We start from the raw sequence: 26,776 nt of genomic DNA, 5'->3' as shown, positions 1-26,776 counted from the left end.
ATTTAAAAAAGAGTATTGAAGTACAATGGAAATCAATTTGATGCTTAAATTCTCATGAAGTTTAGACAGAAACTACAGGTATTTCTAGGCCACTGTCAGTATTGGAATTGTCCTGTCCCGTTCCTCCACATGGCAGAACTTTTAAAGAGGAAGAAAGATCTGAATTTGAGTGCTTAAAGGAACAGTTCTATTACAATTTTTGGTATTTTATCACTTGGAAGTTAATTCTTTCCTTCTATATATATTCTAACGCCTTGATCTTTTTTGCATTGTCAAACGTAGTCTTTTTAGGATTACAGATAATACTCTAATTTCTCCCACCCCCATATCACAACCTTCTTTTCCAGGGGGGGAGTCATTCCCTGTCTGCTTCCACTGCGCCTGCCTGTTTGCATTCTAGATTCTATTTGCTGTAGAAGCGAAAACGGTAAGTCTAAGTGAGACCCAGAGGTCATCAACCCTTGCCTCTGTGCCAGGACACACAAATCACCTAAACCAATCACTAACCTGTTTTTTAAATACCTCCAATCAGAGAGATTCCACAACTTTGTTTTTGTGAACGGTTGTACTGTACAATGGCATGCTGTAAATGTCTCTTCCTACCCATGTGTACTCCTATTTGCCTGTTCTATTTTAACCCTCACTTGCATTAACCCTTTCTTACCTTTTAATGGATTTCTAGGCCACTTCTCAGAAGAGGTGGGAGATCAGTGTGACTCTGGACACAGCCAGGATGAAAAGGTGAGTCCCTGGGAACTCTGATGCTCTAATCCCAGGCCTCGGGGGTGATGGCATTCATCTCAGGAGGCCTTTATTCTACTGCTGCTAAGCAAACCCTCTCAAATGCCTTTGAATTCCAAGAGTCTGTTTCTAAACAGGACACTAGAGGGCTCCCGGGGGTTAAAAATAAGTGGAGAAATATTTGAATGAAAACTGCTTCTGGACGGCATTTGTTTTTTTAGGAATTTAAAATTAAAGTTCTTTTTTTTTTTAATATTAAAAAAAAAACCCTCACATGTCTTAAAAGTGGGTTGTCAGCAGCCAGTTAACAAGTATCCGCTTTGCTTTGCAATCAGTAGTTTTCAAGGGAACTTTTAAAGCTGAGCTGAAATATTTGAAATGTGGAACACTCTTGACCATGAAATATGTTCTACTTACATGCCTCAGCCTTTAAAAGTTCTTTGCATTAGAGTCAGAGATTACATTCTTCCTGGAGCCAAGCACGGGGCCAGCTGTGTAAGTAACGTTGCTTACCAGTTCTTCTTCTTTTTAATAACGTGAAAAAAGACAGCTAGAGAGCTTTGGGTTTTCTTTCAGCTGAATTTGGTGGAAAGAAAAGGACTAAAAAGCAGTTTGATGCTTTGTGTTTTGTGTTTATGTTTGTGTGTGTGTAATCGAATAAATGCAATTACTTCCCAGATACGTGAGCATGCATGGCTTTATAGTATAATGACCCTTAATGTAAGATAATGAAATGTATTATGAAGAAAAGATTGTACCATCAGATTAAGAGAATATATTTTTGAATTTGAATGTTAATACTTGGTGCTTCTGCCCAGTTAATTAATGCAAGGTTTATAAAAATAAATAAAAGATAGCTATAGATTTTTAAAACCCTTTGTTGCTTTTCTTAAAACATTTTTTAATTTCAAAGAGAAAAGCCTGGATTTGTCCAATTTTAATGCTTTTCCTTCAGGATCAAATTAAAAGACTTGCTACAAGTTATAAAACAGTCTTGGATTTTGGTAGTTTGTTTTCACTAATTGCAACTGAATATCAAATGTATACATCTATCTTGTTTATTTTTTAACTCCATTTAAAAAATCATTTAGTGGGGACAGTAATGAAAGGAAAGCGTCCAGTTTTTTAAATTTCCTCTTGTGGAGGAACTGAACGGGAGTTTGAAACTGACTCAGTGCACTGTTTCCATTCATTCCCAGGAACTAGTCAGACTTCTCCTTGGGGAGACTGATGGGGGTGTAAAAGGTTTGTTGTGGCCAGTGTCAGAAGCCCTCCCGGCTCCATCACCAACGCCGAACTTCCACCTCGACCCCCTGGAGACCACTTAGACACCTGAGCGGAGGCGACAGCTGCGTTAGAAAACCATGCTTCATGTCAGCAGGCACCAACGGCCGAGTTTAAACTCTGTTCAGCATGTGGACACGGCGGAGAAATGAGCTGTCGGGACAAGCCAGGGCAGCTCATAAACTGGTTCCTCTGCTCCTTGTGCGTCCCGAGGGTGCGGAAACTCTGGAGCAGCCGGCGCCCCAGGACGCGGAGGAACCTCCTGCTGGGCACCGCCTGCGCCATCTACCTGGGCTTCCTGGTCAGCCAGGTGGGGCGCGCCTCTGTCCAGCACGCAAGGCCGGCAGGAAAGGGGCCGCACCGGAGCCGGGCTGCCACCGAGGCCCCCTTCCCTGAGATACCCCTGGATGGCACGCTGGCCCCTCCCGAGTCCCAGGGCAATGGCACCACGCTGCAGCCCAACGTGGTGTACATCACCCTGCGCTCGAAGCGCAGCAAGCCAGCCAACATTCGTGGCACAGTGAAACCGAAGCGCAGGAAAAAGTATGCGGTGGCTTCTAGAGTCCCGGGGCCCGAGGCTTTGGGGGGACCATCCCTTCGGCCTCAGGTAGCTGCAAGGGCAGCGGATCCTGGAGTGCCCGGGCACGTCCCAGGGGCAAACCTGGCCAAGGCTGGGGAGCGACCCTGGAGGTGGATCCAGGGTCTGGGAGCGCGAGGTGGGGGCGCCGATGTGCAGCCGCCCCTGGCCGGGGAGAGCAACATCCGGATCTACAGCGAGAGCGCCCCGTCGTGGCTGAGCAAAGAAGACATCGGCCAGATGCGCCTGCTGGCCAACGGCGCCGTGGCCGGTCTCCAGCCGGCCCAGTCCAGGAGCGGAGCGCGCCTGCTGGTGCTGGAGGGGACTACCCGGCCCTCGGTGCCTGCCTGCGGTCCCAGCCCCTGCGGGCTGCTCAAGCCGTCTCTGGACATGAGCGAGGTGTTTGCCTTCCACCTGGACAGGATCCTGGGACTCAACCGGACCCTGCCCTCTGTGAGCAGGAAGTCTGAGTTCATCCAAGGTAACCCTTTCCCAGGCTTCGTTCTTTGCAGCTGTTGGGGATTGGACTTGATTTTCTCTTTTGCCTCCCTCTCTTTTTCTAAATGATTTTCTCCACCCACGGTTCCCATTTGGACAGCAGCAGCAGCGTGTCTATCCACGTGGTTGGCATCCTTGATTTTCCCAGCTTTGGGAGGATGCAAGAGTGCTGGGGAGAGGCTGTCCTCCACAGGCAAGAGAAAGCCCCCACCACGGTAATCTGAGCTCTCTGTTGCCCTGACCTTGCTTCCCAGAGGTTTATTAAGCCTAATTAAAGCCAGTGGCAATTTCAGTGATGAGGAGTGGAAGCTGGGGTGGAAGAAAAGAACTTGCGGGCAGTCAGACATATTATTAAATAGGATACTACTATGGAAGTAAGTAGAATGTTATGCATGGGAAGTTGTTAAAAGTAAGGGGATCTGTTTCACACTTGATAATATACATGTTTCGATGCTGTTCTCTCAGATCATCCCACCCTCGCCTTCTCCCATAGAATCCAAAAGTCTGTTCTATACATCTGTGTCTCAGACTCCAACTAATAAAAATAATTGGGAAGAAAACAAAACAAAACAAAAATAAATAAAAATAAGGGGAGAGTGGGTTATCTTTTTTTCTGCAGATGGAATCTTTTTAAGAGGCCCAGAACCAGATCATGTTAGATTCAACACCTTCATTTTTCACAAAGGTGGATTTAACTGCTTTCATTTACAAAGCTAATGAGGTCAAAAGAGGTGATTTGTTCCGTAGATACACTAATCAGCTGGTGGTTTCTCCAAGTCCATGACTATGGTTTATGGAACCTGAGTGTCCAGATGCCTTCAGGTGATAAACATTTTGTCAAGTTCCGGGGTGTACAGCCAGTTGCTTCGGTTGCAGGTGGCCAGGACTGGTGTGTGGCCATGCTCTTGCCACAGAAAGAATTTTCTCTGATGCCTGAGGCAATTCCAGAGTGTTAGGACAAAGAAGGGTAGGTCCCTTGCTTGTATTTAAAGCACAGTGATCCCAGAAGTTGTCACTAGCTCAATCCAGGCTAGTCCAAGAGGCTAAAAAGAACCCCAAAGAGATTCTAAGCTCAAAGGCTGTTTCTTTACTTCCTGTCGCCACGTGAGTACGAGCTCAGTCGCTTCAGTTGTGTCCGACGCTTTGCAACCCCGTGGACACCATGGAGCCCGCCAGGCTCCCCTGTCCATGGGATTTTCCAGGCAAGAATACTGGAGTGGGTTGCCATGCCCTCTTCCAGGTTATCTTCCCAACTCAGGGATTGAACCGGCATCACTGCATTGGCAGGCTGGTTCTTAACCACTAGAGTCACGTGGGAAGCCCCTTCCTGTCACCATAAAAGCATTTCATCCCAGGCCCTGTGGAGTATGGACTGGAATGCATTAAAGCCTTGGGAGTGGTCAAAAGCCAAACTGCATTTTAATGACTTTAGGAGTATCTTAGCCTTAGAATGGGCACTTCTTGAACTACCTGTGACTTGCTTAGAAAGACTGGTCATTCCCTACTCATCTTGGTTCATGGCTTGGTTCATGGCTAAGTGCTTCAGATTCACAGGTGTGTTTCCATGTCTCAAGTTCACAGAGTCTTCACCAGGATGAGGCCAATGTGAGAAAGCCTCTCTAACATTCACTCCAACGTTGGTAAAAGCTCATTTCTAGCGGGTGCTTGCTATTTGCTAAACACTACACAAGTTGAGACATACAGTCCATATACACCTTGATTCCTATGTTTCTCACAACAGTGCTAGCAGGTAGGTACTATTATTATTTCCACTTTGTAGATGAGAATACCGAGGCTTATTTAGGCAAAGTAATTGGCCTTGTATTCATAGCTAAGCTCGGTTTTGAGCGCAGGTCCAGCAAACTTCATGACATCAGCTCTTAGCCTTTGGGCTTAGGTGGCTGTATCACTTCCTCCAGACAGAAGCATCTTGGAGAGAAGGGAGATCCGGGAGGGCGCAGAGACAGAGACAGCAGGCACACGCTGAGGCTCTCCTGGGCCAGCAGCACAGAGGGTCCCCCAGGAAGGCTCTCTTGCCATTCATTTCACGTTGTAAAGGCCCTTGAGAAGAGGTGATGCATGCTCGAATGTATCCCGAGGAACCATAGTCTGATCTGTCCTTCCAGCTTCCCTGGGAAAATGCTGGATGGAGTTGGGAGAGTGAAGTAGAGTTAGAAGCCTGGGCTCTGCAGCTAGACCGCCTGAGTTTGAATTTACCAGTCATGTGACCCCCCATGAAACAATACCCACCTCAAGAGGCTGTTGTTTGTTAATCCATAGAAAACCTTCAGAGTGTGTGTGTGTGTGTGTGTGTGTGTGTGTGTGTGAGTCACTCGGTTGTGTCCGACTGTTTGCGATCCCATGGACTGTAGCCCACCAGGCTCCTCAGTCCACGGAATTCTCCAGGTGAGAATACTGGAGTGGGTTGCCATCTTCTTTGCCAAAACCCTCAGTCAATATTGGCTGTGTGTATTACTACACTAAGCATATGAGGTACCAAGTTCATTGAGTATAGCCTCCAAGCCTCATCTGTTGTCTTATTTGTTTTAATTGAAGTGTAGTTGATTTACAGTGTTGTGATAGTGTTGGGTGTACAGCCCAGTGATTCAGTTATACATACACATATATATTCTTTTTATACACATATATGAGCACTCTGCACAATATAATTTTATTCATGGAGACACTGTACTGATATAAAGATTCTTTTCAGATTCATTTCCATTATAGTTTATTAAAAGATTTTGAATATACAAAATAGACTCTGTGCTATACAGTAGGTCCTTGTCAGTTATCTGTTTTCTATATAGTATTGTGTATCTGTTAATCCCAAACTCTTAATTATGCCTTGCTCTTTGATAACCATACATTTGTTCTCTATGTCTGTGAATCTATTTCTGTTTTGTAAGTAAGTTCATTTGTATCAGTTTTTTGGTGGTTCCACATCTAAGTGATATTATATATTTGTCTTTCTCTATCTGACTTATTGTACTTAGTACGATAATCTCTAGGTCCATCCATATTGCAGCAAATGGTATTATTTCAGTCTTTTTTACGGTTAAGAAATATTCCATTGTATATATGTGCCACATCTTCTTTATCCATTCCTCTGTTGATGAACATTTAGATTGCTTCCATGTCTTGACTATTATACTGTCGCTATGAACACTGGGGTGCATGTGTCTTTTTGAATTAGTTTTCTCTGGATACATAATTTCTTTTTTTTTTTTTTCATTTATTTTTATTAGTTGGAGGCTAATTGCTTCACAACATTTCAGTGGGTTTTGTCATACATTGACATGAACCAGCCATTGGATACATAATTTCTTTATGTGACAGGACGAGGACTGAAACCCAGGTGTCCTGCTTGCTCAGTGAAACTTCTTGGTGCCAGGATACCTCTAAGGTATTTAATTATGTTCTCCAAATATCCAGCATCTTTGTGAATGAAGAAGGCAGTTGCATTCAATTTGAAGGAGGCATTTATAATCCAAATATAGACGGGTGTTCCCCTCTTCTTTCAGAAGTAAGTGGTTATGGAAAGAAACTGGCAAGGTTGCACTGACATGACTCTCTGTGATTAATTAAATAGCAAAGATCATATTTCAGGTAATACCAGAACTTTCTTTGTTCTTTCTTTGATTCTTTCTCCTAGAATGTAGTTATTGAGAGTCATAAAATCAGGCCAGTTTCCTCAGGAGGCTAGGACCTAATTTAGATATAGTTATGAGCACTCTGCACAATATAATTCTATTCATGGAGACATTGTACTGATGTAAAGAACATACATAGATCAGTTCTGGTTGTGGTAAGTGATCCATAGTCTTAGTTTCCTGGTATCTACCTCTAGCCTTTTTCTGACTTGTGTCTTTCTCCCCTTGACTTCCACAGATATGTGTATCTTCCCTCTAGGGTCCTCCTAGTCCTCTCTTGGTCCAAGCTTAGCTTTATTTGCGCCTCCGCATCTACCTAAGTTGGTGATAGATCTCATCTAGGTACCCAGCATCTGCTTCTGGCTCATTCTGTGTCACTGCTTTGTAACTACAATTGCTTGTTGGATCATCTCTTCCTTCCCACTAGGCTCTAGGTCTGTGAAGGCAGAGATATCTCCTGTCTTGCTCATCACTGTGTTTCGGGATCCCAGTGGAGAGTCTGGCACAGAGTAGGTGCTCAGTAAATATTTTTGAATAAATGTAAGAATGCATTTTTGGACTGTTCCACTGACTCTAAACAGTAAATCTATATTTGCTTCAGGCTTTCAAAACTCAGGACAACTGCTGCCATTTTTTTGTCCTAAATCCAGGCTGGTCTTTCTCCTGCAGTATCTTATAAATAGCTCTTTGGAAAGGGTAATGAAAAATGTCCTTGGCAGCCTCTGAATTATGCAAATAATAAGGTTTATGGAGCTTATTCTTGTGAGACCCATCAATATAATATGGTCTGCAACCTCATGTGCTCAGTCACTTAGTTGTATCCAACTCTGCAGCCACATGGACTGTAAGCCGCCAGGCTCCTCTGTCCATGGGATTTCCCAGGCAAGAGTATTGGCGTGGGTTGCCATTTCCTCCTGCAGGGTATCTTCCCAACCCAAAGATGGAACCAGTGTCTCCTGCTGGCAGGCAGAGTCTTTACTACCGGGCCACCCGGGAAGCCCTTCATACCGTAATGTATGGTGGCATCATACAATGGTATGGTGGCTTCATACTGTGATGTATGTGACCTCATACCACTGAGCCACCTGGGAAGCAACCTCATACTGTAATGTGATTTGATATTGAGTTTTCTGTAGGAGGAACAGTGGAACTCAGGTATGTATTTTTCTGATGATCTGGCTTGGTCTGGGAGTAAAGCTTTTAATATCTGGGAGAGTGGTTAGGGAGACAGTCCTGTAGGTAATCTGCCTTAAGTGTTGTTTTTCTTCTCTGACTTTTGATGAATGTTTGTGAAAATGAATTTATGCTTGGTGACAAGAACACGGCTAGTCTGTCTTGTGTGGTGAATACAGATATTTTGCTTATCTCAGTTAATCTTTCAAAGAAACCTATGCAGGAGACACTGTCTTCAGTTTTGAGAAGAAAGAAAGATAAGAAGAAGGCAGCTCAAGGTCATACAATGAGTTTATTTTCCAGGAAGAATTCAAGCACTTGTCTTGTAACTTTCTGTTTATCATCTGCTTTCCTCACCAAATCATTTCAGGAGCTTTAATTAACTGTGTCTTCTTTCCCCATCACCACAACCTATTCATGTACTCATTAGTCAGTTATCTGACACAACTAGACGCTGATGACTTGCATGCTGATGAACAAATATGGGCTGTTTTATTTCTTAAGGAGACAACACTGTAACCATAGCAAGAATAATATTGAATGTCACCACGTGTCAGGCACTGTTGTAAGTACCATGTGCCTATTATCTCACTAAATCCTCCTAAACTTTTATGACAGGTACTCTATGAGAGACATTTTGTGGACATGGAAGGAGAGGCCTAGTGTAATTAAATACCTTTGCTCATAGTCATATAAATTACCCTGCTGTAAAAAGGGTCCATAAGATGCAAAGGGAGATGTAAAAGAGCATCAGAGGCTGTGATTGAATGATGTGCCTGTTGCAGCCCCTCAGATGAAGCTTTCTGCCCATTCAGTCCAAAGACAAAATGTCCCAGTGATACAGCTCATCTCCAGGTGTTTCTTATTTGTCTTTTTGTAAAAGTGACAGAGGTGATCCTGTCATCCCAGAGCCACTGGCTAAGGTTCATCTGGAGCAGGTTCTTGGTTGTACAACTTGATGAATTCTAGATGTCTCTCCTTGAATCCCAAAATATATAAATGTGAAATTAGCAGGTATACTGGCCCTGAATGGTGTACTGAACCATTTTCTGACAGATGTCACTCCAAATATATCCTAGAAAATAAGAAGGGTGTACTTGGGGAAGCGTAAGGTTGTAATTAGGTAGGGAGGGACAGGAGGGGACCATCCTAAAAAGCCTAGCCATGACCACTGGGCCAGAATCCCATCCTATGATACCTGTGTGGGAAATATAAAACTGAATTGAATGATAGCATCAGAGGCTTTGTAAAAAAGATGCATGTTTGCAATAATGAAATATTTTTTTAGTTGTGAGCCTATAAAGAATCTAGTGTTATGTATCACAGAACATCTATACTGCATTTGATGTCATTTATCTGTTGAATTACTTAACAATTCCACACAGCACAGTATTAATACTTTATATATGGGTATCCTGAGACTTGGTAAGGTGTATTTGCACAAGGATACATAGCTAGTGAGCAGTGGAAGTGGAATTTGTACCCAGATCTGTCTCATACTAAAGTCTCCCATGTTGCTTCTCTTACCCACAATACCACTCAAACATAATTTGATATAATCATGAGATAGTGACAGCAATGTTCAAATTTTAACCTGGTGACTTCTGACTTACCATATGCCAGCCTTTCTATTTAACCTATTTTTTCAACTCAACCATTTAATATTGATACAATTTTCACTCAAGGGAAGTATGACCATAGTACTCTAAACACGGCTACAAGGGTTCAGTTCAGTTCAGTTTATCACTCAGTCGTGTCCGACTCCGTGATCCCATGAATCGCAGCACACCAGGCCTCCCTGTCCATCACCAACTCCCGGAGTTTATGCAAACTCATGTCCATCGAGTCGGTGATGTCATCCAGCCATCTCATCCTCTGTCGTCCCCTTCTCCTCCTGCCCCCCAATCCCTCCCAGCATCAGGGTCTTTTCCAATGAGTCAGCTCTTTGCATCAGATGGCCAAAGTATTGGAGTTTCAGCTTCAGCGTCAGTCCTTCCAATGAACACCCAGGATTGATCTCCTTTAGGATGGACTGGTTGGATCTCCTGTCAGTCCAAGGGACTCTCAAGAGTCTTCTCCAACACCACAGTTCAAAAGTATCACTTCTTCGGCGCTCAGCTTTCTTCACAGTCCAACTCTCACATCCATACATGACCACTGGAAAAACCATAGCCTTGACTAGACGGACCTTTGTTGGCAAAGTAATGTCTCTGCTTTTTAATATGCTATCTAGGTTGGTCATAACTTTCCTTCCAAGGAGCAAGAGTCTTTTAATTTCATGGCTGCAATCACCATCTGCAGTGATTTTGGAGCCTCCCCAAATAAACTCTGACTCTGTTTCCACTGTTTCCCCATCTATTTCCCATGAAGTGATGGGACCAGATGCCATGATCTTAGTTTTCTGAATATCGAGCTTTAGGCCAACTTTTTCACTCTCCTCTTTCACTTTCATCAAGAGGCTCTTTAGTTCCTCTTTACTTTCTGCCATAAGGGTGGTGTCATCTGCATATCTGAGGTTATTGATATTTCTCCTGGCAATCTTGATTCCAGCTTGTGCTTCTTCCAGCCCAGAGTTTCTCATGATGTACTCTGCATATAAGTTAAACAAGCAGGGTGACAATATACAGCCTTGACATACTCCTTTTCCTATTTGGAACCAGTCTGTGCTACAAGGGTTATTGTTGTTTAAGTACAAGCTAATGCCTCCCAGATCTTTTTGTTTTACCATAAACAATTACTTGTATGTAAATATGACTGAACATATTGGTATGTTTTCTGCCAAACTGTCCTTGGGAAAGCCATCAATCAGGACAGAGGTCACCAGATACTGTGTGGTGTTGATACATTTAGGTAAGTTTTTAACAAAATATTTCAAATATGTATCTAAGGCAAGACAAAGCAGATTATGTCTATGTAAAGAGCAGAGGAACCCAGCGGCCCCTGTGATCCTCCACTTAGCAGCTTGGCCAACCTTTGTGGCAGTCTGCTCAGCTCCGCAAATGAATCCCAAGGACTACAATTTTGGTAGCATTTAAGCATCCTACTATTTTTCATGCCTAGCATGGAAGATGCATTATGTTTGCTTTATTTTTAGGATGCTGCTTTACTGCCACAGAGATGTCAGACTGAATTAAGGTAGCCTCGTCCCAGGAAGTCTGTGTGCAAGGCTGCTTGGCTGACAAACTGCAAGCACCCCAACAACTTCCATTGAAATTCATTGTAAATCCCAAGTTGCTCACTGTTCTCTGCCTTGTACTGCCTCGTCTTATCATAAAGCAGGAGAAATATGCTGTGTGTTTTCCACTGTCCTCTTGAGTCCATGTGTTCAGTACTGTGAGTTTCTGGCTGATAGTGAGACTGCCAGGGCAGGGAGATCACAGCTGCACAATTCATGTTGTCTCAAGCTCGCAGGTAAGGACAGAGGTGTTTTGCAGGGAGTTATAAAAATCACCCAGATGCCCATACAACTTGGAAACACCCTGACTTCAAAATCTTAGAAATCTTGGACATGGGTGCAAACTTTCTTAAAATATTAACTCAAGAGTGTAGGAATCATGTCTTATTTTTGAGGAGCTGGGAGGAAAACACGTTGTGTTCTTTATCAGAAAAGCCTTGAGGGTTTTATTTCTTTAGCAATCAAATTGAGTTGGTAAGCTTAACACACAGGTTTACTGAGCATGGGCTCCAAGCAGCGCTAGGCTCTGCTATTTTCTTGTTTGCTCATTACATACTTTCATTGGCCAAGTAGGGGAACCTGGGAGCCTTCTCTGCTGTTCTTCTGGAAGGTGTCCCTGGATCTCCCATGAAGCTGGGATAGAAGGGCCAGTGGCTAATAGTTGCCACAGTGCTCACAGCCTGAAAATGGCATGTTCCTCAGTTCCATGAAATCTGTTTCCTTCTTCAGCATCACATTATCTTTTCTTCTTTTAAGAAATATTTATTGAGCACCTGCTATGTGCCAGCCACTCTTCACTGGGGGCTATATCAGTGGACAGAACAATCAAGAACCCCTGTCCCCGTGGAGCTGACATTGTTGGACCAGGTGACAGCTCATAGCCTGGAGAGGTTCTTCATATGACTCATGATTTCAAGATTGAATCAGCATGAGCCTGAGCCCAAGGTCATGACCTTTCTGTTGGGACTGAATCTGTTGCCGTCTCTAGGTGGGTTAAGGACTGCACAGGTGCCAATCTCAGTTAATGGGCAAATATTGACATTTCAGTTGAGTTTGGTTGTAATTTGTAGCATGTACTTTCTATCTGTGACTCTAAACATGAGGAAGAAGCTGTAGAGTTTTTAATTCAAATAGCTTTGCAGTTCACAGCGTAGACTGGCATATCTGTTTGCTAGGGCTGATACCACAAAATACCACAGACTGGATGGCTGAAACATTTATTTCTCACAGTTCTGGAGGCTGGAAGTTCCAGGTCAAGATGTCGGCTGGTTTGGTTTCTTTGAGGCCTCTTCTCTGGCTTGTAGACAGCCACCTTCTCACTGTGTCCTCCTATGAGCTTAACTGTGTGATCCTGGGCCCCTTGCATTCCCTTACTGTGTCCAAATCTCCTCTTTTTCTTTTATTTAAAAAAATTAAAATTTTTCAAAAAAATGTTTTTAGGATTTTTTTTTTTTATGTGCACAGTTTTTTTTTGTTTTTTTAAAGTCTTTAAGTTTGTTATACTATTGCTTCTGTTTTATGTTTTGGTTTTTTGGCCAAGAGGCATGTGGGTCTTAACTCCCTGAACAGGGATTGAACCTGCATCCCCTGCACTGGAAGGAGAAGCCTTAACCACTGGACCATCAGTCAAAGTGAAAGTCGCTCAGTAGTGTCCGACTCTTTGCGACCCCATGGACTATATAGTCCATGGAATTCTCCAGGCAGGCCAGAATACTGGAGTTGCTAGCCATTCCCTTCTCCAGAGGATCTTCCCAACCTAGGAATCGAACATTTCTCCCGCATTTCAGGTGGAATGTTTACCAGCTGAGCCACTAGGGAAGTCCCCAAATCTCTTCTTCTAAGGATATGAGTCATATTGCATTTAGACCACTCTTAATTGCCTCTTTAAAGGCCTTTCTCCAAATGCAGTCACCTTCTGAGGTGCTGGGGTTGGGACTTCAGCATGTGAATTTTGGAGGAACACAGTTCAGCTCATAATGACTGGCAGTCTAGACTCCCTGAATTTGAAGCTGGGTTCTACCACCTGAAAGTTGTGTGGTCTGGGAGAAATGACTTAATCTTTTTCTACCTTATTTTTTCAAGAGTATCATGATATTGGTAATGGTACTAACCTCATCGAGGTGTGAGCATTGAGTGAGCTGATGTGGATAAAATATATATAACAGCACCGCCCCTCCCAAAAGGACACTCAGTGATTGCTATCTGCTATTTTCATTTGGTTTCTAAGCTAATTCAGCTCTTCGTGATAATGTCTCCTTAGATTTTCTTAGTTTGTTTCTCTAAATTGATGTTTACATGAACTAAATAAACAGACGCGTCATGTTGTCATTTAATGAAGGTACTTCGGGTGGATGGTGGATGATCCCAGTCTTTCCTGTTTGTGGAGTGCGAGGCACTTTACCTTCATCGTCTCACCAAATTGTATGGCAGCTCCACACACCAGTTAGTCTTGAACAGGTTTCCTGTGGGGAAAACGAGGCTCAGAGAGTAAACATGTCCTCCAAAGGCTGGCAGGTCATGTGCAGTGGGGCTGGGGCCCAGCCTTATCCTTATCACTGTATGAGCCTTCACCATTATCCTCTCACCTTAATGGATTCTCAGAGGGTGTGGGCTGGGCCTTCCCAGGTAATCACCATCCACACCAGAACCTGCTACCTCCATGACCTTTTAGTATGATTCCCGAATGGAGCCAGGATGCCTTAACTGTCCCCTTCTCAAGACACTGATTTTGGGTCACAAGGAGTGAGGCAGTGTGTCTGCACCACTCCTGTCTTTATCATTCCCAGTCTCAGAGAATTATGGAGATGTGGGGCTGGGTGGTAGAATGAAGGCCTGGAAACCCCTGGACGTCCCCACTTCTACTCCTCAAGGGCCTCTGATTCTTTTTGATCCATTTATACTGTTGTTCAGTTGCTCAGTCATGTTCAATTCTCTGCAACCCCATGGACTGCAGCACACCAGGCTTCCCTGTCCTTCACCATCTCCCAGAGTTTGCTCAAACTCATGTCTATTGAGTCGGTGATGCCATCCAACCATCTTATCTTCTGTCTTCCCCTTTTCCTCCTGCCCTCAATCTTTCCCAGCATCAGGGTTTTTTCCAGTGAGTTGGCTCTTCACATCAGGTGGCCAAGAGTATTGGAGCTTCAGCATCAGCATCAGTCCTTCCAGTGAATATTCAGGACTGATTTCCTTTAGGATTGACTGGTTTGATCTCCTGCTGTCCAAGGGACTCTGAAGAGTCTTCTCCAATACCACATTTCAAAAGCAAAATTTCTTCAGCACTCAGCTTTCTTTATGGTCTGACTTTCATATCCATACATGACTACTGGAAAAACCAAAGCTTTGACTATACAGACTTTGGCAGCAAAGTAATGTCTCTGCTTCTTAATATGCTATCTAGGTGTGTCATAGCTTTTCTTCCAAGGAGCAAGGGTCTTTTAATTTCATGACTGTAGTCACCATCTGCAGTGATTTTGGAGCCCTAAGAGATAAAGTCTGTCACTGTTTCATTGTTTTCCCATCCATTTGCCGTGAAGTGATGGGACTGATACCATGATCTTCGTTTTTTGAATGTTGAGTTTTAAGCCAGCTTTTTCACTCTCCTCTTCTGCCTCATCAAGAGGCTCTTTAGTTCCTCTTCACTTTCTGAGTACAGTGAAATCACCACTTACTAGGAGGTCACATCAACCAAGTGTTTATTCAGGGGCCATGGACCATTGATTAGAATCTATAGGCTGGAGATGGAAAGTGGGGGATTCTGAAAAATTCACTCATTTATTCATCAGCATATTTGAATGCGTGGTCTAGACATTATGTCAGCAGCTGGAGAACCAAAGATGATTGGTGATGAGTCCCTGTTCTCAAGAGCTCCCAGCTTGGAAGACGGGAGGTGGCTAAGCAAACGCATCCTACAAAAGTGGTCAGGTAAAGACCCCAATGGAGATATTGTTGGGGAACCCTGCAGGCACAGGGAGGGATTTGTATTTAGGGGGATAGTTAGGAGTATTGCAAAAGATGTAGAAGCAGTAATGTCAGACTGTGGATGAAGTGAGAGATGGGTGGGTGTAGAAAGATGGAGAGAGCATGTGCCTGGAAAACAGTTCTGGGAAAAGGACATTAGCGATTGGAGGGGGAGAGTGGAGAATGACTGGGTTTGTGTCATGGAAGGACATGGACTTCATCCCATAGACCATGGGGAATCATTGATGCGTCTGAAGAAGAGGGGTGATGTGATGAGCTTTGGACTGCAGGAAGCTTACTACAGTCAAGAGTTCATGGCTTCTTCATCTACATTAGCAAACACTAAATGACCCAGGACTGCATCACCCAGATGTGACCAACACTTTATTGGCAAAATGTGATTGTCTGTGGGGCCTGGCAGTGATCCCATCCTCACGATCCTCTGAAGCTGAGGTCGGTTCCTATTTTTCAAAGTGGAATATTGAGGCAGGAGGAGTCTGGAAGTTTCCATTTTCATAGCGGAAGTCCTGGGCAGACCTCGAAAGCAGAAGTTCCTGTCCATGAGTCAAAGCTTCAGAACAAAGAAGGACACGTTTTAAAGTGGAACTATGGTTTGGATTGTTTGAGTTGTCTGTGATGGAGGAAGTCACAAGTGCCTCACGCTTAGCTAATGCTTCAGGAAATGTGGAGATTATTTAAACTCAGTTCAACCTCAAGAAAACTAGTGAAACAGTTAGAAAAGTACCTAAATGCATTTATTTTTTTTTTTTGTTGCAAGAACTAAATCACCCAGAAATCGGATTCCTAAAACAAGCTCTTATATTCAGGGCTCAACTGTCTGCATAGATTCTTAACATATAAAATATATGGAATTCTGCCTGTCTGTTGTCTTCCCCTTTTAAAATCATAAAAACCTAATATAAATTGGTTCTTTCTAATATGTGACAGTGCTGTATTTCAGTGTCTGTCTGGATCTCTTACCACCCTGCCAGACAGGTTTGGAAGATGGTCTTTTTACCTCTTGGGACACTCAGTGCCTCAGTCAGGGTGGCTGGAGGACTGGGCTCCAGTCCTATGGAGACCAGAGATACTGTCAAGAGTGGAACCCTGGGACTGCCCTGGTGGTCCCGTGGCTAAGACTGCATCCCCAATGTAGGGGACCTGGGTTCTATCCCTGGTCAGGGAACAAGATCCCAAATGCCACAATTAATGATCCTGCATGCTACGATGAAGACCCAACATAGCCAAAAAAAAAAAAAGGGTGCAAGCAATAGTTGTGACTTCTTTCTTGACCCCATCCACACACTCAGGTCTTCTTTAGAGAAGCTTCTCCTTATCAAAGGCTACAGCCCAATTCCGGAGCCCAGCAGTTTTTTGTTTTGCTTGTCTTTGCACTGAGAGCTCAGCCTTTATTTTAGTCCTTCATTCACTCCCTTCAGAACATTCTTCAACTGGCAGACATGTAACCTGATCATCATTACACACATGTTTGCCTGATTCTACTGAATTCCTAGCTACAGCCTGGGTCTTGCCTGGGCTGGGATCTGGTAGGGCCTCCACTTTTGGTATGCTTCACTCTGAACTCTTTCTGTCAAAAACAAAGGGACAAAATGGGTCCAGAAATTAAGGGGCAGTGGAAAATACATACTTTTGGAGTAAGAGGATGTTTAAAAGCCTGAGTATCTAATTCTCTGTCCCTACCCTCTCCCCCAAGGCCATGAGAATCTTGCATTCTTATTTATCCTCTTTCACATTGACTAACTTGTCCATGTTCATCAACACTAAGCCAAGAGGTCCTGCCTGCTTTTTTCACTTCTGTCTAATACTTTTAATCACTAGAATCTTACCATGAAAGGCACTGTAGAAAAACAGAGCAGATCATTCATTAACAACCAGACACCTGCTACCCTCTCATGGGAGGTACACCCCTTCAACACTTGCTTTTAGCAGATTAGAGTTTTACAACGTTCAAATTTTCCTTCAGTGCATCAGACAGTTGCAATGGTCCTGGGCAAAATTTGTTTCCTGTAACAGAGATGAGCCTCAAGTTTTGGCGGGTCTTGGTTTTCTTTAATGGATTTTGGAGTTATTTTTAATGAAAGGCTCTAAGCTGAACTGTCTCTTTCCTTTCTGTCTTGTTCACAAGAAGTCTTGGAACTTGGCCCATGTGATAAAAAAAGGCTTCTGATTTCAGAGCTCAGGGAGTTTTACTTATTTTTGCCCAGTGGTAGATACAGATTGACAACTCCACCTGTAGTTCACAAAGACAGGTCACCAGTTCAAGGTGAAGGGCAGTTAGTAAATTAGGGTAGAGGAGACTGTGTATAACATTCATTCTTAGTGGATTTTCACATTCATCTTCTCAAAAGAATGTCTTCTTTGTGCTTTTGAATAAAGAACAGACTTGGGAGAACATAAAAATTCAGGGGAACTATTCAGATTTTGGAAAAAATAAGTTTTCCTGGCAAGTCTCATTTTTTTAAGACAGCTGTATAACCTTTAGTTTACGTGAGCACCCACATATCTTCTAAAACCCCACTTCCTCCCCACTCTGACAGTCAGAATTTTATTTCTTCACTGTAAAATTTCTCTCGAGAGCACAGTGCTGCATCATTTTGACAAACTCGAATGTGAAGAGATGAATGCAGCTCATCTCTGAGGCACTTCAGGTAAGTTGCTTTAACCCATTTCCTGCTTTCAGAGACTATTTTTCTGTCATGTCTTCAGATCTATCAAAGTTCGTTTAATGCTGTTATCAGCCACGTTTTATACAAAGTGGAGTTCTCCTGGCAGTAGCTGCTCACAGTTCTGAGCTCTGGAGCCATTCTCAGCTGTCACTACCTCAAGGGAGGGCAATGTGCACAAATACTCTGCAAGACCTGTTTGTTGGGAGGAAGAGCGGGTGGCCTACCCACTCTCAGAACTGGCGCTGGCCCTGCTTTCTGGAAGCCCCTTTCCCGTGGTGACTGATGTCAGGCAGGGCAGGACAGAATCTCCTTCTGTGACAGTCAGAATATTTGCTAATGGGAGATGGATGTGGAGGAAAACAGTCGATACTAACTGAAAACCAATTATTCCTATCTGCTGAAAGCTCCCTGTGGCCGTTTGAGAACAATTTTTAAAATGATTTAATAGCAAATGTATCATTCAAAAAAATTTAAGGTTTAAAAAGAAGAAATGGAAAATGAAATGCAATATACTCATAGACTGAAATGGTAATAATTGATTCACTACAGTCTGTGGGTGAGAGATAGCCCACAGCCCATTTTTGTGTTTTGTGAGCTGCCAGTGGTTTCTACAATTTTTAAATGGTTGAAAAAATATCATCATCATAATAATATTACTATGACACTTAAGACATATATAAAATATATATGTCAGTGTCTAATAAAGTTTTATTGGAACTTAGTCACCACCCTTTGTGTATGTATTGTTTTCACTGCCTTTGTGTCACAATGGAGGTGAGTACCTGCTAGTGGACATTGTATGACCCTCAGTCACCATCTGACCACGGGACTAGATATCACAGTTAAAGTGATAATACTTAAGAATATTTAATTGTGAGAGACATGTTTGCAATATAACATTTAGTGAAACAGTTCTGACAAACTATATATGTAAGATGATTCCAAATAGTTTATTATCCTTGTATGATTTTTGTGTCTTTCCCTTGGTGGAAATGTAAGTTCTATGAAAGCCAAACAGCCACAAAAAACAAAACAAAAACCAAACAACTGAAAACCTGACATGTATGCATGTGTGTATGTATGTGTGTATGCTTTAGGCCTAGAGCAGCACTTGAGATATAGTAGATGCTCAATAAACAAATAAGGGCTAAGGGAAGGTTGATGAATTATGTGGTTTTATAATGCATACATGTAATAATAGTCAAAGCAAAACCTTTCTAGGATATGCATATATGTGAGGCACCATGCTGAGAACTTTAAATGCATGATCCCATTAACCCTAATGCAGTTAGTTTTGGAAGGTACAGTATTGCCCACATTTTACAGAGGACGAAAGCAAGGTTTGAAGAGATTATATAACTTGTCTAACATCACAAAGCTAAGAAGTAATGTGACCAGAATTCAGAAAGTCTCTTGGGTTCCAGAGTCTGAACTCTAACCACAAGCTCTATTCCTTAAATTTCTAAAAACAATTTATTTTTTCAGGTGCAAAAGAAAGACATGGAAAAGTATCTGATGTAAATATACAATTACTAGGATAGGAGATTTTAGATGATTGTTGTTTTCTGGCTGTATATATATATTTCTTGGTATTATAGTTGATTAGAATATTTTATTAGTTTCTTGTGTAGCATAGTGGTTCAATGTTTCTGTAGTTTTATACTCCATTTGAAGTTATTAAAAATCATGGTTATATTTTCTTGTGCTGTATATTGTGTCTTTGTGGTTTCTTTGTTTTTATACATAGTAGTTTGTGACTCTTAATCCGCTTCCCCTGTCTTGCCCCTCCCACTCCCCTTCCTCCACTGGTAACTACTAGTTTGTCCTCTGTGTCTGTGAATCCGTTTCTCTCTTGTTATATAATTTTATTTGTTTTATTTTTTAAATTCCACAAGTATGTGATAACATAGAGTATTTGTCTTTCTCTGTCTGACTTATTTCACTAAGCATCATACTCTTCAGGTCCATCCATGTTGTTGCAAATGGCAGAATTTCATTCTTATTACTGGGTATTATTCACTGAATGTGTACACACACACACACACACACACACACACACACACTCACCCACATCTTTGTTACCCATTCTTTTGTTGATGGACACGTAGGTCATTTCTGTATCTTAGCAATTATAAACTGTGCTGCTGCAAAGATTGGGGTGCATGTATCTTTTATAATTAGTATTTTTGTTTCCTACAGATATATGCCCAGCATTGTAATTGCTGGATCATATGGTAGCTCTAAATTTCGCTTTTTTGAGAAGCCTCCGTATTGTTATCCACAGAGGCTGCACCAATTTGCCTTGTTAGTAACAGCGTAGGAGGGTTCCCTTTCCTCTACACTCTTTGCAGCTTTTGTTATTTGTGTTCTTTTTTGTTATTGAAGGATCATTGCTTTACAATATTGTGTTGGTTTCTGCCATATATCAACGTGATTCAGCCACACAGATACCTATGTCCCCTCCCTCCGGAACCCCCCGCCTCCCATCTCTCACTCCATCCTACCCCTTTAGGTGGTCATGGAGCAGATCTCCCTGGACCACACAGCAAATTCTGACTTACTCTTTCACATATGGTGATATATGTGTCCATACTATTCTCTCAATTGTCCCGCCCTCTCTTCCCTCGCTGTGTCCACAAGTCTGTTCTCTATGTCTGCATCTCCATTGCTGCCCCACAAATAGGTTCATCAGTACCATCTTTTTAGATTTCATACACATGTGTTAATATACAAAATTTGTCTTTCTCTTTCTTACTTCACCCTGTAGAATAGACTCTAGGTTTGTCTACTTCATTAGGGCTGACTCTAATGTGTTCTTTTTTATAGCTGATATTTTATGGTAATATTTCATTGTGTGTATATCTATATCTATCTATCTATATACCACAGTTCATCTGTTGATGGACGTCTAGATTGCTTCCATGTCCTAGCTATTGTAAAAAGTGTTGCTACAAACACTGGGGTGCATGTGTCTCTTTCAATTATGGTTTTCTCAGGGTGTATGCCCAGTATTGGAATTGTTGGGTCATAAGGTAATTCTAACTCTCTTGCATTGTTGATGGGAATATAAATTAATATAGCTACTATGGAGAACAGTGTGGAGATTCATTATTTGTATTCTTTATTATGTTAGCCATTCTGACAGATGTGAGGTGATATCTCATTGTGATTTGATTTGCATTTCTCCGATGAATAGCAGGTTAAGTATCCTTTCATAACCTATTGGCCATCTGTAAGTTTTCTTTGGAAAAATGTTTATTCATGTATTCTCATTTTTTAAAGCTTTCTTTGTTTTTCTGATATTGAATTGTATGAGCTGTTTATGTATGTTGGATATTAGCCCCTTGTCAGTTATTTCATTTACAAATATTTTCTTCCATTCAATAGTTTTTCTTTCTGTTTTGTTTATGGTTTCCTTTGCTGTGTAAATGTTTTTAAGTTTAATTAGGTCTCATTTGCTTATTTTTGCTTTTATTTCTTTTCTCTTAGGAGCTGGCTCCAAAAAATATTGCTATGATTTATGTCAAAGGATATTCTGTCTGTGTTTTCTTCTAGGAGTTTTATGGTTTCAGGTCTTATATTTAGGTCTTTAATTCATTTTGAGTTTATTGTACATGGTATGAGGAAACATCTGATCTAATTCTTTCAACATGTAGCTGTCCAGTTTTTCCAGCACCACTTAATGAAGGACTGTATTTTCTTCATTGAATATTCTTGCCTCCTTTGTTGTAGATTGACTATATGTGTGTGAGTTTACATCTCCATTCTCTATTCTGTTCCACTGATCTGTGTGTCTGATTTTGTGCCAGTCCTTTACTATTTTGATCACTACAGCTTTGCAGTATTGTCTGAAGTCAAGACAGCATGATTCCTTTAGCTCTGTTCATTTTCCCTCAGGATTGCCTTGACAATTTGGGGTCTTTGGGGTTTCATAAATTTTAGGATTATTTGTTCTAGTTCTGTGAAAAGTATCATGGATATTTTGATAGAGATTATAGTAAATCTGTAGATGGCTTTGGGTAGTATGGCCATTTTAACAATATTAATTATTCCAAGAAGGCAATGGCAACCCACTCCAGTACTCTTGCCTGGAAAATCCCATGGATGGAGAAGCCTGGTAGGCTGCAGTCCATGGGGTCGTTAAGAGTTGGACACGACTGAGCGACTTCACTTTCACTTTCATGCATTGGAGAAGGAAATGGCAACCCACTCCAGTGTTCTTTCCTGGAGAATCCCAGCGACTATGGAGCCTGGTGGGCTGTCGTCTATTGGGTCGCACAGAGTCAGATACAATTGACGTGATTTACCAGCAGCAGCAGCAATCCAAGGGGGTGGGATATCTTTCCATTTTTTTGTACTGATATAATTTTCAAATTCCTTCATTAGTATTTTATATTTTTCAGTAAATAGAATTTTTACCTCCTTGATTAAGTTTATTCTTAGGAATTTTATTCTTTTTGATATGATTGTAAATGTGATTGTTTCCTTAATTTCTCTGAGAGTTCATTTTCAGTATATAGAAGAGCAACAGATATCTATATATCAATCTTGTATCCTGTAACTTTACTAAATTCATTTATTAGTTCCAACAGTTTTTTTTTTTTTTTGGTGGAAACTTTAGTGTTTCCTATATATAGTAAGATGTCATCTTTTAGCTATACATTTTAATGTTTTTCCACATTTCCTAAAATGAATAGATTTACTTTTTAAAAAAATGAAACAAATATTTCTAAAGCAAAGGAAAAAACAATGCAGAAATTGTTAACTGTTTATGTGCATCATTTCCTCCTTTCTCTGAGGGCCTCGTGTGCTGAGGAGACTGCTGGTTTGTCTTTCTTGTACATTGTTTTGTTGAAGTTCAGTGTTGGATTTTGACTCCCCTTGAGTACTTTCTAACCCTGAGAATGCAAAACACTAGCTGTGTATCATTTTGTTCCAAAGATACTGACTGATAGAGCCTCTTGGTGTTAATATTTCGAAGTCCATATCTTTGTAAGCTTCCCTGGTGGCTCAGTGGTAAAGAATCCGCCTGCAATGCAGGAAACACATGCAGGAGACGCAAGTTTGATCCCTGGGTTGGGAAGGTCCTTTGGAGAAGGAAATGGCAACCCCCTCCAATATTCTTGCCTGGGAAATCCATGGACAGAGGATCCCAGTGAGCTACAGTCCATGGGGTCCCAAAGAGTTGGACATGACTTAGTGACTAAACAACAAAAAAAATCTTTGATAGCTATGCTGCGTCTCTTACATGTGTTTGGTTACACTGGTTTATTCATGTCTCCCACTACATGATGGACTGTTCCTATTGTTATTGTTGTTTGGTTACTAAGTCATGTCTGAGTCTTTGCTGTCCCATGGACTGAAGCATGCCAGGCTCATCTGTCCTCCACTGTCTCCCAGAGTTTGCTCAAATTCATGTCCATTTAGTCGGTGATGTTATCCTACTATCTCATCCTCTGCCACCCCCTTCTCCTTTTGCCTTCAATCTTTCCTAGCACCAGGGTCTTTTCCAACGAGTCGGCTCTTTGCATCAGGTGGCCAAAGTATTGAAGCTTCAGTCCTTCCGGTGAATGCTCAGTGTTGATTTCCTTTAGGATTGACTGCTTCTACCTGAAATTTATTATTATTATTTTTTAAATTGACATAGTATTTGGAGCGTATACATTTAACATTATATTTAGCTAGCATCTAAGAAGATAATTAGGTCCCTGTAGCACCAAATCATTTAGGACAGTAAAAGAAATAAAAAGGGGTGAGATAACAATGAAGTTCTTTAGTCATGGTTCCTCTTTCTTTATTTTTCTTTTAATTGTACATCGGTGACTGTGACCTATTTTCCACAGTCTAAAGGACTTTCTACATGCCCTGGCCTAAATTGCAAGGCTAAAAGGAGAAAAAAATTTTTTTTTGAACAAAAGTGGAATGTAGGTGCTTAGAATGATTAAGTGAATGTTATTAATATTATTGAGGTCCCTGGAACACCAAATTGAAGAGTGGTTAGAAGAGTGACTGTCCTTGCATTAAAGACCAGAGATAAGAACTCTACATGAAGGCAAACAAGCAGGGTGGGAAAATACATCTTTAACAAAAACAGTTATAGATTGAGAACCTCTCAGGTTATTTGAAAAAGCTTTAAAAATTCCTGTGATGTGTCTTGACATTCCAGCCATAGTTTCAGAGGCTTCTATTGTTCAGGCTTGTTAAGAATGAGTTAAATGGGATTTTTTAGATCTTTGTGACTTACTTTATTTATTTATTTTTTTCCCAAGAGATCATTCTGATTTTTAAGTTACAAGCAAAGCTGCTCATCATCCTCTTTGAGTGACTTTATTTGACAGACATGGAGGCTTGAGAGAGATACTTTTGGCTTTAAGCCTGCAGTATCATTTAATGTACAGTTTAGCAGTGAAATTTCTAAACTATCAAAACTGAGACAAAAACATTCAAGTGACATTTTCTTTGAAATATATTCTATGCACTGGAAATTGAAAAAAATGATATTTGCTTAAATATACTTTATGCGATTTTATGTGAATAAATGATCATTTACCAGCAGTGCCATTGTTCCATCAGAAAAGAAAAAAGAAAAATACCCCCAAACACCTCTAAACCTCTTACTTCCTTTTTCTTTCTTTGGAGATTATAGTGACTGGTGTGAAACATACAATTTCACTTTTAAATTTGCAACTTCTAAAAATTCTTTTTCTTACTGACATCATACTGTGGCCTCAGAAAATCAGACAGTTGTTATTACAAATAGAGTGCAGCTCTACTCAGACACTGAATAGACAATTATAAATGTCTGGATTCTTTCCTTTTTCATGGTGGCTGCTTTTAGATGTGGAATAAAACCACATTAACCAGAGGGTGTTGTTATTGGTGGTTACAGGCCTATTCCTGCCACATCTATAAAGTATCTTTTTTTTTTTTTTTAATCCTTTTCTTTCCTTGTCTAACAGTAACTTTCCACCGTATAAGACTGTTATCAGGAAGCATCATAAAGGTATATGAATATTAAATTATTCAGAAGACAAAGGGACCATAAATGTCACCTAATCCAACTCTAGCACATGACAGATGAGAGTGTAAAGCTGTGGAAGAGTGAATGACATCCAAGGGCACACACAGAGTCAGTAACTTGCTAACTGTTTTTTTCTCTTCTTCTTTTTTTTTTTTGGCTTTTATAGATGGCCGCCCATGTCCTTTCATCCTCTGGGATCCATCTTTGTCTCCAACAAATAATGAGACCCACTCTTCTGTTAAGCTCACTTGGGGAACTTATCAGCAGTTGCTGAAACAGAAATGCTGGCAGAATGGTCGAGTACCCAAGCCTGAATGGGGCTGTACTGAAATACATCACCACGAGTGGTCCAAGATGGCCCTCTTTGATTTTTTGTTACAGGTAAGTTTATTCAATCAAGTAAGTAGTTGCCTGAGACTAACACTGAGCTATGACAGTCTACAGTTAGGAAGTTTCTGCACCTTTTGGGTTTTTATGAAAGTGTAATTTAAATTCTATAATGTTGTATTTGTCAAGCCTGGTACAATGTCAGAAGACATTATATCCTTTAGGAAATGTTCAGAAATGTCCCTTAGCCCTTTTATTAATTTCTGAATTGGGAAATCTTCAGTACATTACTACTGGAATCATCATACCTATCATAGATATAATTTATTATGATAACCCATCAGTGGCTTTTCAAGGTAGGCAGTCTCACAGCACTTGGGAGGTAAGTAAACTGAAGTTTGGTGAGGTTAAGTAACTCACCCAAGTTGTCACAACTGCTCAAAACTAGTCTGGAATCCTGGGATCTGGTGGTAGTAGAAGTTTGTCTTCTTTCTATTTTTCCACACTGTTTTAGTAGTCCCTTGGTCACTTTTCTTACAGTCACCATTTCCTGTTTTCTTTCCTGTAATTCTTTGTAAATACATCATTAAGATTGACATTGGAGAATAATAAATGTTGTCCATCTACATAACTGCATGATTAGATGTTTTATAGGTTTCTTATAACTTTTATCTCCTTCTGATGAGGATCTCATGACTCTTCTTGTCCCCTCATTCCAATTACTGCCTTCCTCTTCTTCCACTTTAGAAAAGCTGCCTTTCTGTTGTTGTATCGTTAATTAGTATTTTGTGGCAATTTAGGACTACCTTAGGACATCTGCAAAACATTCTCCTTTTGTTAATTTTGTGTGTGCATATGTTTGTGTGTGCCTTTTCAGCAAGGAACTAGAGAGGGACAAAAATGTAGGAAGAGGGGCTTCCCTGGTGATCTGGTGGTTATGAATCTGCCTGCCAATGCAGGGGACACGAGTTAGATCCCTGGTCCAGGAAGATCCCACATGCTCAGAGCATCTGGGCCTACACGCCACAACTACTGAAGCCATTCCCTTAGAGCCCATGCTCCACAATAAGAGAAGCCACTGCAATGAGAATCCTGTGCACTGCAACTAGAGAGTAGCCCCTGCTCACTGTAATTAGAGAAAGCCCAAGCAGCAATCAAGATGCCATGTGGCCACACACACACAAAAAAAGTATAGAAAGAAACCCAGTTTGGTGAGAGCCACAGGAAAGGGATTAGGAACTTTCGAGGAGAGATGATCTCTGGTGTCCATGCCTCAGAGCCACCAGTGAGAACTGAGCGGGGAGCAGGCCCCTTGGTTTGGGGAGGAGGCCATCAAGAAGCACCAGATACTGATGAACTGTGTAGCTGTGAGGCTCAGGCCAGGCTCCGTATAGGTATAATCTTATTATTCCATTTATTAGCACATTCTCTGTGTGAGGTAGACACCTTCTCTCCATTGTACAAGTGAAGCCACTGAGGCATAAAGAGGTTCTTATTGAGAACTGTGAAGTGTCTAAGGTCTTACTCTGCTTGGAGGCTAACAGGTTAGCCAGCTGTAGGTGTGAGCAGAAGACAAAGGACTCCCAGATGAGAGACAAATGACTTCAGTACCCATGTTCCTCTGCCCTCAAGGCCCACTGGGGAGTTACTGAGTGGCCTCACTGAATGCTGCACACAGTG

The 26,776-nt window shown here is 41.5% G+C and overlaps 1 protein-coding gene across 1 annotated transcript in view; it reads left to right on the top strand.

Annotated features, from left to right (window-relative positions):
• The first annotated feature begins 1,081 nt into the window (after positions 1–1,081).
• GASK1B (golgi associated kinase 1B) overlaps positions 1,082–26,776 on the top strand; it is a 66,840-nt gene continuing 41,145 nt past the window's right edge. The window contains exons 1-3 of the mRNA XM_061142252.1: positions 1,082–1,236; positions 1,941–3,083; positions 24,936–25,150. Coding sequence (XP_060998235.1) covers positions 2,174–3,083; positions 24,936–25,150 — 1,125 coding nt within the window. The 5' untranslated portion in view covers positions 1,082–1,236; positions 1,941–2,173. The remainder of the gene's footprint in view (positions 1,237–1,940; positions 3,084–24,935; positions 25,151–26,776) is intronic.

Source organism: Dama dama, chromosome 5, assembly GCF_033118175.1.
Source record: "Dama dama isolate Ldn47 chromosome 5, ASM3311817v1, whole genome shotgun sequence".
NCBI classification, from domain to species: domain Eukaryota; kingdom Metazoa; phylum Chordata; class Mammalia; order Artiodactyla; family Cervidae; genus Dama; species Dama dama.
Note: the sequence above shows the minus strand (reverse complement) of the source record. Positions and strands in the feature narration are given on the sequence as shown.